Genomic DNA, 13,518 nt, shown 5'->3' with positions numbered 1-13,518 from the left:
CACCTGGCTGTAATGGGGCCGGGACATGTGACTCTCCTCTTATACCAGAAGATCACCTGACACCAGGGGCGTCGCTAGGTCAAAAGATCCGGGGCTCGTGCCCCGGATCTTTTGGCCCGTGCCCCGGATCTCCCCAGGCATCCTCCCCTCTCTCAACACGATCCGTGTCCTGCACGGATCGCGATAAGAACGTTTGCTGTCACTGCTTTCCCCAGCAGCTCAGCCTCCGGTGAATAATAGTCACAGAGGCTGAAGGACCTGTGATGATGTCATGGTCACATGACCTGCCGGGGAAAGCAGTGCACAGAGAGAGAGAGAGTGCTGCATCTGTGAGGTAAGGGGGGAGACATGATAGGGAAGGGGAAGAATAAGGGGGGTTAGTGTGGGCACATTACTTACTGGGGGGCAGTGTGAGCACATTACTTACTGGGGGGCTGTGTGGTTACATTACTTACTGGGGGGCTGTGTGGGCACATTACTTACTGGGGGGTGCTGTGTGTGGGCACATTACTTACTGGGGGGCTGTGTGTGGGCACATTACTTACTGGGGGGCTGTGTGTGGGGACATTACTTACTGGGGGGCTGTGTGTGAGGCACATTACTTACTGGGGTGCTGTGTGTGGGGACATTACTTACAGGGGGCTGTGTGGGGACATTACTTACTGGGGGGCTGTGTGGGCACATTACTTACTGGGGGGCTGTGTGGGCACATTACTTACTGGGGGGGCTGTGTGGGCACATTACTTACTGGGGGGCTGTGTGGGCACATTACTTACTGGGGGGGCTGTGTGGGGAGATTACTTACTGGGGGCTGTGTGTGGGCACATTACTTACTGGGGGCTGTGTGGGGACATTATTTACTGGGGGGCTGTGTGTGGGCACATTACTTACTGGGGGGCTGTGTGGAGCACATTACTTCCTGGGGGGCTGTGTGTGGGAACATTACTTACTGGGGGCTGTGATGGCACATTACTTACTGGGGGGCTGTGTGTGGGGACATTACTTACTGGGGGACTGTGTGGGCACAATACTTACTGGGGGCTGTGTGGGGACATTATTTACTGGGGGGCTGTGTGTGGGCACATTACTTACTGGGGGGCTGTGTGTGGGCACATTACTTACTGGGGGGCTGTGTGTGGGCACATTACTTACTGGGGGGCTGTTTACTTTACTTACAGTTTTACATTACTTACAGTTTGTAATCCCCAATTCTGTGCATATGGTGCACAATAGTGAACCTGATCTCCCAAATTCAGGTCCTTACCAAACATGGCAGGTTTGGCATGAGAAGCCAATCAACCAGCTCATAGCAATCATAATCATGCGCCGTATGAACATGGTTGTGATTGAGCTAGATTTAACCAAGTATTTGTCTCAGCTTTTTCTGACATTTCTATAATGATTGAATGGAGTGATACAGCACAGCTCATGAACCACTAGTAATCAGGTTATTATAGTTTTATTCAAATTATTTTTGTCTTCCTATTCACTTTTAAAGATATTGCCAACAATTTATTGTTAATTGCCTAACCTCAGTATCAATGTATGATCAGTAGGGAGCCACCATCGGGAAACCCACACTGATCTGCTATCAATCCTCCTCTGATCTTTCTGCTCTATAGAAAACAATTGGATTGGTCGATATTTTTTTCCTAATTCTAATAGACATTGCCTTTATTTTTTCTATTTATACAAAATATAGTGCAAGCAAAAATAAAGATGCATTATGTTGTGGTTTACATCTTTTCCTAGACCTACCCTACCCCATAATAACGCAATACAAAACGCTGAATACCAGTTTCTGTGAGGCATCTCCGTTTTGATTTTGATAAACCTTTCTTTTTGCATTTTCTTTGATGAAACTCTGCAAAAAAAAAATATATACCATAATAAGAATACATAGATATAAACAAAGCCTCCCCAATAATACATAGATATATATAATGCCCCCAAGAATACATAGATATATGCACAGCCACCTCCAGGAATACATAAATATATAAAAAGCCTCCCAGGAGTAAATAGGAATATACACAGCCCCCACCCACGAATACATAGATATATACAAAGCCCCACAGGAGTACATAGAAATATACACTGCCCCCCCCCTCCCAGAAATACATAGATATATACACAGCCACCCCCAGGAATACATAGATATATACACAGCCCCCTCCCCAGGAATACATAGATATATACACAGCCCCCCTATCTAGGAATGCATAGATATATACACAGCCCCCCCGATCCAGGAATACATGGATATATCAGGCCCGGCGCCAGCAGCCGGCCAACCGGGGGAAGTGTTCCACGAAGCAGCGCTCCGCATGGTATGCGACAGCTCTGAAGCCGGTGCACATGATGACGTCATCGGATCACGTGTGCCGGCTTCAGGGCCGGCGCGTACGGGAGGTCCAGGCCGAAGAAAGAAGGCAGCTGCAGGCACTGCTCCGGGAGAACCAGGAAAGGTGAGGGTTTTTTTTCCCAGAGGGGGGGTCAGTAGGTCCGCAGGGGGAGAGGGGTAGGGAGAGGGTCAGTATGTTCACCAGGGGGGTCAGTGTGTCTGGCGGGGGGGCAGTGTTTCCGCAGGGGGAGGGAGTCAGTGTGTCTGCAGGGGGAGGGAGGGAGTCAGTGTGTCCGCCGGGGGGGGTCAGTGTGTCCGCAGGGGGAGGGGTCAGTGTGCCCGCAGGGGGAGGGGGGATGGAGGGGTCAGTGTGTCCATAGGGGGACGAGGGAAGGAGGAGTTCAGTGTGTCCGGAAGGGGTCAGTGTATCCGCAAGGGGGAGGGCAGGGGTCAGTGTGTCCGCAGGGGGAGGGAGGGGGTCAGTGTGTCCACAGGGCGGGGGAGGGAGGGGGTCAGTGTGTCCGCCGGGGGGGTCAGTGTGTCTGGAGATGGGGGTCAGTGTGTATAACAGGGGGGGAGAGGGGGTCAGTGTGTCCGCCGGGGGGTCAGTGTGTCCGCAGGGGGAGGGGGTGGGTCAGTGTGTCCGCGGGGGGATCAGTGTGTCCGCAGGGGGAAGGAGGGGGGTCAGTGTGTCCGCAGGAGAGGGGGGCAGTGTGGCCACTGGAGGGCGGTCCACGAAGGGGCCCACTAAGGGTCTGTCGCCCAGGGGCCCACTAAAACCCGGAGTCGGCCCTCTGATATATACACAGACCCTCCTCCCCAGGAATACATAGATATATACAAAGTCCCTCCTCCCCAGGAATACATAGATATATACACAGCCAACCCCTTCCAGGAATACATAGATATATACACAGCCAACCCCAGAAATCCATAGATATATAAACAGCCCTCCCGGTATACATTGATATATACACTGCCACCCCCAGGAATGCATTGATAAATAAACAGCCCCCCCTTCCCCTGGTATACATAGATATATACCTAGCCAGGGGCGGACTGGCCATTGTACCCACTGGGAATTTTCCCGGTGGGCCGGTTGGTCTTGGGCCAGACTGGGGCTGGTCCACACTCCCTCCCTACAACTTCTCAGATAATGTATTGTACCTGCATTGTACAGTCGATGCAGGTACTATTAATTAGCGCACATAGACGCAGCGCAGCACCTCTGCTTCTGCGTCTGTCTATAATCGCAGCTACACAGGTCACGCAATTGACGTCATTGTGCAGCCTGTGTAGCGTGGAGGAGCGCTGACATGTACCACATCAGCTGTCAGGTCTCCGGGCCACCATGCAGTTTCGCAGCTTGCTTGGTATATGAGCTTCAAGCTATTGAAGACCGAGGACAGGAAGAAACCTGCTCCAAAGAAGCAGTGGTGAGTATTATGGTGGGTTTTTTCATTATAGAGTGGAGGCATTAATTTTATAAATGAGGCAGTCATTATATAAATAAGACAGGCTGCGGACATTAATTCTATTTCTGGGGCAGGCTAGAGGCATTCACTTTATGGTTGCGGGCGCTCATTTTATTGCTAGGGCTGGTTGGGTGTATTAAGTCTATGTCTGGGGCAGGCTGGGGCTATTCATTCTATGTCTGGGGCGGGCTGGGGTTATTAATTCTATGTCTGGGGCAGGCTAGTGTCAGGACCGGGAGTCTGTGGACCCTCTGGACCACAGCGGGAGGTGGTACTAGCCGACCTGGGACCAGAGACTAAGTGGAAACCCAGTGTTCACCAGAGATTCCACCAGGACCGGGTTCCACCGGAGATTCCACCAGGTCATTCCACAGGTGCGACTAGCCCGCAGTGGCTGCCAATGTAGTAATACAGGAGACACCACTCACGTCAGAAATCTCAGGAGCTGGCACACAGGAACGCAGGACCACAGGGACGGACTGGCACACAGGAACGCAGGACCACAGGAACGGACTGGCACACAGGAACGCAGGACCACTGGAACGGACTGGCACACAGGAACGCAGGACCACAGGAACGGACTGGCACACAGGAACGTAGGACCACAGGAACGGACTGGCACACAGGAATCACAGGAACGCAGGAATCACAGGAATCACAGGAGAGCTTTATCTTCATGGGAAGACTTGAAGATCCAGCAAGGGCAATAGGAAGAGGAATTTAAATCAGGCCAGCGCAAATTATTGGCACACTGGCCCTTTAAATCTCAGCGAGCCGACGCGCAGACGCTCCCTAGGAGACGGGGACGTGCGCACCGAGCTGCGGAGGACACCGCTGGAACCAGGGGAGGTGAATGCAGCCGGGCACCAGAACATGGAGCACCCGTGACAGCTAGACCTATTAATTATATGTCTGGGGCGGGCTGGGGCTATTAATTCTATGTCTCGGGCAGGCTCGGGGCATTATTCTGTGTATGGGGCAGATTGGGACCAATAATTCTATGTCTGGGGCAGATTGGGGCCAATAATTCTATGTCTGGAGCAGACTGTGGCCAATAATTCTATGTCTGTGGCAGTCTGTGGGCATTATTGTTATGACTGGGGCAGGCTGGGACCATCATTATTAAGCCTGGGTCATAGTAGGAGCTCTATCAATACTGGGGTGGGGGGGTTAAGGGAGTTAAAGGAGAGAAAGAAGAAATACATTTTTCTTACCATTACAGTATGTTACATTATGGGGCACTATTTGTGTGGTACTAATATTTCAGGGGGCTCTATTAGGCCGGTTCCACACTTGCGAGTGTGATGCGATGAACTCGCATCACACTCGCAACACATGCTGCTCGGAACGCACGGTCCGAACGCTGCACACCGGGACTGAACTGACATGCTGAGTTCAGTTCATTGCATCACACTCGCAAGTGTGGAACCGGCCTTACAGTATTTGGGGCACAGTATTGGTGGTAGCAGAAGAAGGGACAGTTAAGGGACAATGGGAAAGTGCAGAACATAAGATGTCTGTGTAGTAAACTCTGCAGGAATGCTGTGTACCTGGAGGAAGATACAAGGTGATGGTGGAACTAATGGAGAAGATAAGGAACGGTGACAATCCGAGGATACGTCACCTGATGTCCCTGGATGCAATAGGTATGGATCTCTCATGTGTTTTTTATGTAGCTGTATATTATAAATGCAGATTTTTTTTCATGTTTTCTACTGTGTGTATATCTAGTTTTATAGTAGTTATATTCTTGTGCATGGGGGCAGTATTATAGTAGTTATATTCTTGTACATAGGGGGCAGGGTTATGGAAATTAGCTTGTATATGGGAGAAAGTATTTTAGTAGTTTTCTTTGTATATGGAAGGCAGGATTAAATGTGTTATTCTATATGTACCAGCATCTACCAACCACATTGTCTCACCACACCCACTTGTTTTGACTCCGCCCATAAAATGGGGCCGCTTTTACAGTTTTTTCCAGGGCCATTTTAAATTCCCAGTCCGCCCCTGCCAGGAATGCATAGATATCTACACAGCACCCCCAGGAATACATCATTTAATACGCAGCCCTGTGAACATTTATTTGCAGGTTTTTTTTGTGCAAAAGTCTAGTGTAGTTTTGCCTGGTAGCGAGAGCGCCTGACAACCAATGGAGAGGCCTATGACACCTCTTTTGCTGAGGTGCACTTTTCTAGTCACACAGCTATTTATATGATCACACTGTGGCATGAATGTTACTTGACCGCATATGGGGGAACATGTATCACAGTTTCAGCTAGGCAAATAGTCTTTTTTTGCAACTTTTCTAGTTCTAGCGGCTTTTTTTTGCGACTTTTGTGGGCGCTCTTCAAGTGCACCTCGGTCTGCACCTTTTGCAGTGTGCCTCATGTATATTTTTTTTATCAACTATTTATTTATTTAGTTTTATCGTTAACAATCACAAACATCTGCCCAGACATGCTATAGACATGTGTAATGAAAAATACAATAGATAATAGATGTTATAAGCATTATAACCATGTAAAAATATAAGGAAAAACTAAACAACAATCCTGTCATATTAGCTACACACTTTTAGAAGTCTGAGCAGAGACTCGGAGCAGTCGGCCTAAGAGCCTTTACTATTAGTCATGCAGTGGATGTCCCATGGGGACCAAACAGATTTAAATGGATCCAATTTGTTGTTCAATTGGGCAGTCAGTTGTTCCATCGACCTCATATCCCCTGATGTTTCTAGGAGGTAAATTAAGTAGATATATCCAAGGGGACACAGGTTCCCAGGATTTCCTGCAGGAGATTTTCAATCATATTCCAGTAATTTACTATCGCCGAACATGACCAGAAAATATGGTATGTATCTTAACTTTCCAGATATTCCGTGCAACTTTTAACCTTTTTTGCAACTTTTTAGGCGCAAATCTGCACCTGGTCCAGGGCAGGAGGAAGTTTTTTTTTTCATGGACCCGATTTTAACATGTAATATCGAATTATTTCACATGCTTTATCTGTTTAACATTTTGCACAGTAACCTCTTTCGTCAAAATTCTTACATTTTTGCTTTTTTTTTTTTTTTAATTGGTTACTTCTAAGGGTGAGGGCACACGTAGCGGTTTAATTGCGTTTTTAATGCATTTTGAGACTATTTACAACAGCTGAGGGGAGGTGATTTGCCTTATTTCATTACTGTTAACATTTGTAAACACAATATAAATGCTGCATTAATGCATGTGTTAACATTGCGTTTACTATGCGTTTTGTAAATTCAAATGTTAAAAGTAATGAAACAAGGCAAATCACCTCTCCTCAGCTGTTGTAATTAGTTTCAAAATGCATTAAAAATGAAACATGTTAAATCCCAAATTAACAGTAGTGTCCACTCCTGTATATAACCCCCTCATGTGGCTTGTGTCCTCTCCTGTATATAACCCCATCACAAGGCTTGTGTCCTCTCCTGTATATTACCCCTCACGTGGCTTGTGTCCATGTAGATTTGAGACATTTTCAACAAAAAGTCTCAAAAGAAGCCAAAACTTGCACCTGCCAGGATAGGAAAAACTGAACATGTATCACAAGTAAAAAGACAGGATCATACATAAGGTGCAAAAACTAGCTGCCAAAAGTCTCTAAAATTCACCTCAGAGAGACCAAACTATGATACATGTGCCCCATGGTGTCAATAAACTGTACAAAATAAAGAACTATAAAGGAACTATTTAAAAAATTGATAAGGATATAAATGGTAAATGGCATGCTAAAAATATGTGACGATAAGCAATGTTAGTAAAATCAAGAAAATTATTCAAACTTTAACCCTTGATAAAGGAGTGATGACAAAATGCGTAGGTGTCCTTTGCCCACCTTTACTGCCTCCCAGTCTTATATTAATACGGTCATGTATCATGAACATCTGTTTAAATTAAATATGTATTTCATATTTTTTGGACATACAGGGGGTCATTTACTAAGGGCCCGAATCGCGTTTTTCCAACGGGTTATCCAAATATTTCCGATTTGCACCGATTTTCCCTGGTTTGCCCCGGGATTTTTGTGCACGCGATCGGATTGTGGCGTATCGGTGCCAGCATGCATGCAATGGAAATCGGGGGACGTGGCCGTAAAAAAACCCGGCGGTTACGGAAAAACCGCAGCATTAAAAAAAAAAAAAGTGTCGCTTGACACACGCTTACCTGCACCCAGCGGAGGACAGTGAACTTCAGTGCACTCCGACGGACTTCAGCGCAGCAGCAACACGTAGTGGACATCGGACATCGTAGTGGACATGACTAAGGAACTACTTTAGTGAATCCCAGCCGGACCCAAATCCTCCGCAGAGAATGCGCCGCTGGATCGCGAATGGACCGGGTAAGTAAATCTGCCCCACAATGTATAAACAAATAGATTTGTTAGTTCGTTGGTGGGTTTTATGATCCTTATTTAGTGCTGAGATAGATTTGTTGATGGTTTTTAGTTTTTTACATGTAGTATTGTTATACCCTCTCCCTGACATTTAATAAAACAAGCATTTTGTGTAGCTAAAGAGGTGTCTATATGTGTTTTTTGCTTTCAATTTTATTTACTGTATGGTGTCAGCATCATTGTTATGACACCCCCAGAAGTGTATGACAGTTTATTAGAAATCTGGGCAGGCCATCATGCCCACAAGGTAAGAACTGCCCTACACTCACCATTTTTTGTAAGGTGCCTTGCTTTTGATTTCAGTAAACTTTTCTTTTTCTTTTGATGCATATCTGGAAAAAAATAAATGAAACTTGTAAGGAATCATGCAACGTAAACACAATTAAGGAAGAAAAAAGATAAAACAATTGTATGTTGTACTGTATAAAACCCATTTTAGATAATTTTCACTTTTTGAAATGCATAAGAATGAATTAATGGTTATGTCAAAGCATTGGCTTTGTTTTCCAATGCATATATAAAAAACAAAGTTTGCATGTGAAGAGTGGACAAGCTCTTCTGTTTTTAGTGATTGGGAAGTAAATAGGACTTAACATAACTTGGCCACTACATAAAAAAAGAGCTCTTCTACAGGCTCATAAGGGAGGGTCACAGGTTTCCTATGGATTCTATGGAGAAGCCATCAAAATAAGTAAAATGGAAAACACACAGGTAAAATGTTCTGCATATTACTACCATAAGACCCTTCTGATTAATAAATCTATCCTCCCCAGGAAAGATCATTAGTTTTCATTGTTGGAGATGAAATAGTCAGCACTGTGCCGATTAGTTGCATCTAGTGGTTCCAGAAAATCCCAAAACTAGGGACGGAGCAAGAGGAGGACTGTTCCATCTTTGGTATATTAGCTGGATGGCTGAACTGCAGACACAACTCTGAAGAAGTGAATGAGAGATGGTGATGTCCTCTTCTTGTTCTGTCCCGATTGTTACGACCCATACTAATCAGCTGTCAATGTAGCTGAAGTGCTTGGAAACTCCATTTAAAGAATATTTTGGGAATGAGTCTTTGTGATGATGAATGATGTAGATCATATATAATGTAGTCTATATGCAGAAAAGGGTAAATAACAAGAAAAAAAAGTGTGTCAAGGAGCCCTTAGGGAAATACAAATGAATAGAGTAGTGGGAATTCCCCTGCATTTGGGATACTGTGTAAGAGAACAATTCAGTTGTGCACAGTGACTAAAATCCTACTGACTGAGCAACTTTTAAGATCTGAAAATATTTCAGTCATTTTTGTACAACAGATTCAATCCTTCATGGCATGCAAACACGCACTGATCTGTGTAGTAATTTACATACAGAACATTTGCTATGCATCTCCTCCGGGCTAGGTCTTTAATGCATGACAAAAAATACCATGTTCTTTTACAAAAGGTGAAACCTGTCAAGTTTTTCTGTAATAAACAACAATCAGTACTATAAATACTAGTAGTAATCTTGTTAAATCGTCTGCATAGGCATATTTCTATTTTAACAACTACTTCCTGCTTTCATCCTAACAATTACTTCCTGCTTTCAGACTACAAGGAATATGTATGTTTTTCACTGCCATAAAATACTACTAAAGTTTACCTGTGATTGATATCAGTCTGACTATTGGTGTACTGTACTGTATACTGGGGCTTTCTATCTTGTCAAACTGAATTATTTATCATCCTTTCACAAGGTGAATACTAAATGTTAGATGTGACTGACACTGTGGGGATGTGTTATATTAAAGAATGCCCAAGCAAGTCTATGTTTTTTTCAGGGAACTTCAATTCTTTTGATTTGCCAATGATGTGAGGATGCCGCTCATTGGCTGAAGCAGGTAACACTGTTAATCATGCAGTATTATTATTAATCACTTTATTGTATGGTTACGTTATCATATGCACATGGTGGTACATGTATGGTACTCCTCAAAACAGGTAATGCAGCATAATAACTGGTGAGTAGATTTGTCATAGTGGCATGGGATGGGCATAAGAAATTGGGCAAAAGTGGTATATTTGTAGAAAATATACCCAATTTGATTATGCTCCACTCTTGCACTTTTATGTCTTGAAAGCTCCTGTGGTGTCAAAATACTTACTATATCCCTTGATAAATTAGTTGAAGGGGATAAATTAGTGTATTTTCTTTTTAGAGCCTCTGTAATTGTCAGGCAATGCAGTGAAGGCCATCAGATTAGGTCTCAAAGCCCACTAGTACTGTATGTAAAAATAGTTGCTATTTGATAGCAGATTTAAATTCAGTGTAATATGGACATACACTTTTTCACAGTTCAGTTTTTTTTCCCACGTCGCCACTGTTGTCAATGAACACAAACCGAAAAGGTTCTAAATTGACCACTGATCAGTAAAAAAACTGAATGTGAGTCTACCCTTAGCTGCAGCAAAATCCTTGGTAGCTTATTTAGAAGCAAAGCATCACATATTCTGTATAGAAACCCATGCTTATGAATCTATGACACATCAAATATTACTGCATACAGGCAGTCCCTGGGTTATGTATAAGACAGGTTCTTTAGGTTTGTTCTTAAATTGCATTCGTATGTAAGTCGGAACTGGTATATTTTATAATTGTAGCTCCAGACAAATTTTTATTTTGTCCCAATCATGATTGGATGTTTAGAATTTGTTGCTATCATGGGAACAAGTTTTTCAGTTTTTCCAGCATTAACAATACTCACAATGTGACAGGTAATCACTGTTCCAATAAGGTAATGTAACATTGTGATGCCACCTGGCAAAGACCAATACATAGGAGAGGGAAGGCCTATCAAAACGGGTTGGGGTTACTACCCCCAAGAGTGGAAACAACAAACATAAGGGATGAGGGAGGGGCAATGGGTGGCAGGTGCTTCCTAATATGGAAGCTAGCATTTTAGCAAACACTTCAACCAGTCCAATATTCATCCCACAGGTCCCATATGCAGTCTATTGTGTTGTGTAAGAGTGCTGTGAGGTGTTCTAAGGTACAAATCTCCTTTATTCTTATGCAAAGATGGATGGTGTGGTTTGTTTCCATTTTGCAGAAACTAAACATCTGGCTGCCATAAGAAGGTGCAAAAGTAACTTAGAAGTGTGCTTACTCATTCCTTTAGGATAGAAATTTAAAAAACAAATACTAGGGATCTGATAATTCAGAAACAAGGATAAAATATTTGTGACTGTGCTACAGGAAAGTCGTATATTTGGGCAAAGTCAAAATATGTGCGGCACATCGGGAACAAGAATTAACATTCAAGATTCATTACAGACAGCTTACAGCTGAGCATTGCAGTCTGAGACTAAAGTAAAGCATACAAAAAGTTTCAACAGAGGTCACAGTGGGCAGAGAGGTATGTCTGTAACTAGGAGTCGTCTGTAAGTTGGGAGTCCTATATTTTTCTTGCGTATTTCAATCTTTGAAACTGTTTCCAAGACACAGATCAATTATGGCTAAAATCTGCACCAGGATTGTGCGCTGTAGACTTTCATTGTCTAGCTTTTTCATTGTAGTAATACTTACTGCAAGGTATATCACAGATCTGGACAGGTAATGAATAATTCACATCCACCCTTAAACCCTATAGAACAAGAAAGATTGGGAATTGTCAGATATATTTTACTAGCATTTAATACTAGAAATGAACAAACTATTATCACACCTATTTCAAATCATGTCTGTGTAGAGGATAGACACATTTCACATTGCCCTGGAAAGGATTTCCACCTGCCTTTGGAGTGTGTCTGTAGGAATCTGTGTGCTGGAAAAATATGGCAATACATTTTCCAGGATGGGAAAAGGAAAACCATGCCTCTTTTGCAATCTTATAAGGCAGCTCCCCTACTATCAAGCCTGACTTTTAGGAGGCCTAATAACATGATGCGGGATTAAAACCACACCAGTATATCTATTCCAGAAGGAACGGATCCCCAACTGTAGACAGCACTGTTTCGATGTGGAATCTGTGATCACTCTGTTTACGGATACACTTATCTCCTTGTAGTTTTTAGTTTGCAGATTTTCTTTCCTCACTGTGCGATGTTTGCTGGCAGGAAGTGAAGTGTCTGTGCGCTCCATACTAGGACTGCAGGGACATGGCTACAGGCTCAGAGCAGAAAGACACAGAAACTCAGCAGCACGGCCGTCACACAGAAATCAAAGATGACAGTCCGACCCTAAAGTCAGAAGTTACAGGGTCGTTTCTAGGGGCTACTGAAATTACTTACAGCAGGACTGAGAGAGACAGGTTGGACTTATATCTGTGAAATGCTATATGTGTTATTGTGTTATCCTGAGTATATATAAGAAACTTGTCTTCCTAGGAATACCCCTTTAATTAAATTAACAAATTGTAAGTACACAAGACAAAAACTGTATTCTTATGGAATCCAACTTGTGAGGGCTCACAATCTATATGGGTAAATGGAGATACAGTGTAAGTGAGCCTAAAAGTGCAGTTGTTGGATGTTGTAGGCATTCCTAAACAGATGGGTTTCCAGGTTACATTTGAAGGTTTGGAAGTTAGGGGGCAGTCTGAAATAGAGATAGAGTATGAGGGATGCACAGCCGAAGTCCTGCAGGCGGTTGTGAGAAAATCCGGATGGTAATAGAGCGAAGCAGAAGGTCAGTAGATTATGTGTGGGATGGTATTGGCTGATGAGTTCAGAGATATATGTAGGGGACATGTTGTCGACAGCTTTCTAAGTCATGGTTAATATTCTAACCTGAACTTGCCATGAGGCGAGTTGAAACTCCTGCCTCAGGCAGCGCCATCTGGAGCAACATTGGCGGCAGCATCAGGAAAACAGTCACCTGCTACAAAGTACATCTTGACACATAAAAATAGTGTTCCTTCACACCAGATGTCCGCATGGGTGTTAGACTTCATGGAGAACCCATGTGCTAAAATAATAAACTTATATATTACTACTGGATGGGGTGGGATGGGGCGCTGTTCTGTAGCTCGCCTCAGGCAGCAGAGAGTTAAGGTTCTCCCCTGCCTGCAGGTGAGTATGATTTTATTTATTTTTCATTTATTTTTCCTGTACTGTCATTAATTCTATGTGGCTAATAAGGGGGAGTAAGGAGGTGTCATTATCGTGGGAGGGGGAGGGGAGTACTGTATGCATTATATGGGGCCTAAATATTTATTTTATACTGTGGGGGGGGGTGTATATACTATATGGGGCCATAATTGTTGTACACTGTGGTGGGGGGTGCTGTATACATTTTATGGGCAAGAATTGT

At 43.9% G+C, this 13,518-nt stretch overlaps 1 protein-coding gene across 4 annotated transcripts in view; it reads right to left on the bottom strand.

Moving 5' to 3' along the window:
• The window catches only part of IL17REL (interleukin 17 receptor E like), a 132,167-nt gene that overhangs the window by 54,102 nt on the left and 64,547 nt on the right, over positions 1-13,518 (bottom strand). For 3 of the 4 annotated variants that reach the window (XM_072150697.1, XM_072150699.1, XM_072150700.1), the window contains 3 exons: positions 11,794-11,851; positions 8,505-8,567; positions 1,480-1,864 (listed from right to left, as the gene is read on the bottom strand). In XM_072150697.1, coding sequence (XP_072006798.1) covers positions 1,755-1,864; positions 8,505-8,567; positions 11,794-11,851 — 231 coding nt within the window. In that variant the 3' untranslated portion in view covers positions 1,480-1,754. Of the gene's footprint in view, positions 1-1,479; positions 1,865-8,504; positions 8,568-11,793; positions 11,852-13,518 lie in introns of those variants that run through there. The other variant, XM_072150698.1, reaches the window with a different exon arrangement.

This window comes from Engystomops pustulosus, chromosome 4, assembly GCF_040894005.1.
Source record: "Engystomops pustulosus chromosome 4, aEngPut4.maternal, whole genome shotgun sequence".
Taxonomy (NCBI): domain Eukaryota; kingdom Metazoa; phylum Chordata; class Amphibia; order Anura; family Leptodactylidae; genus Engystomops; species Engystomops pustulosus.
This window is presented reverse-complemented; position numbering and strand designations above follow the sequence as displayed.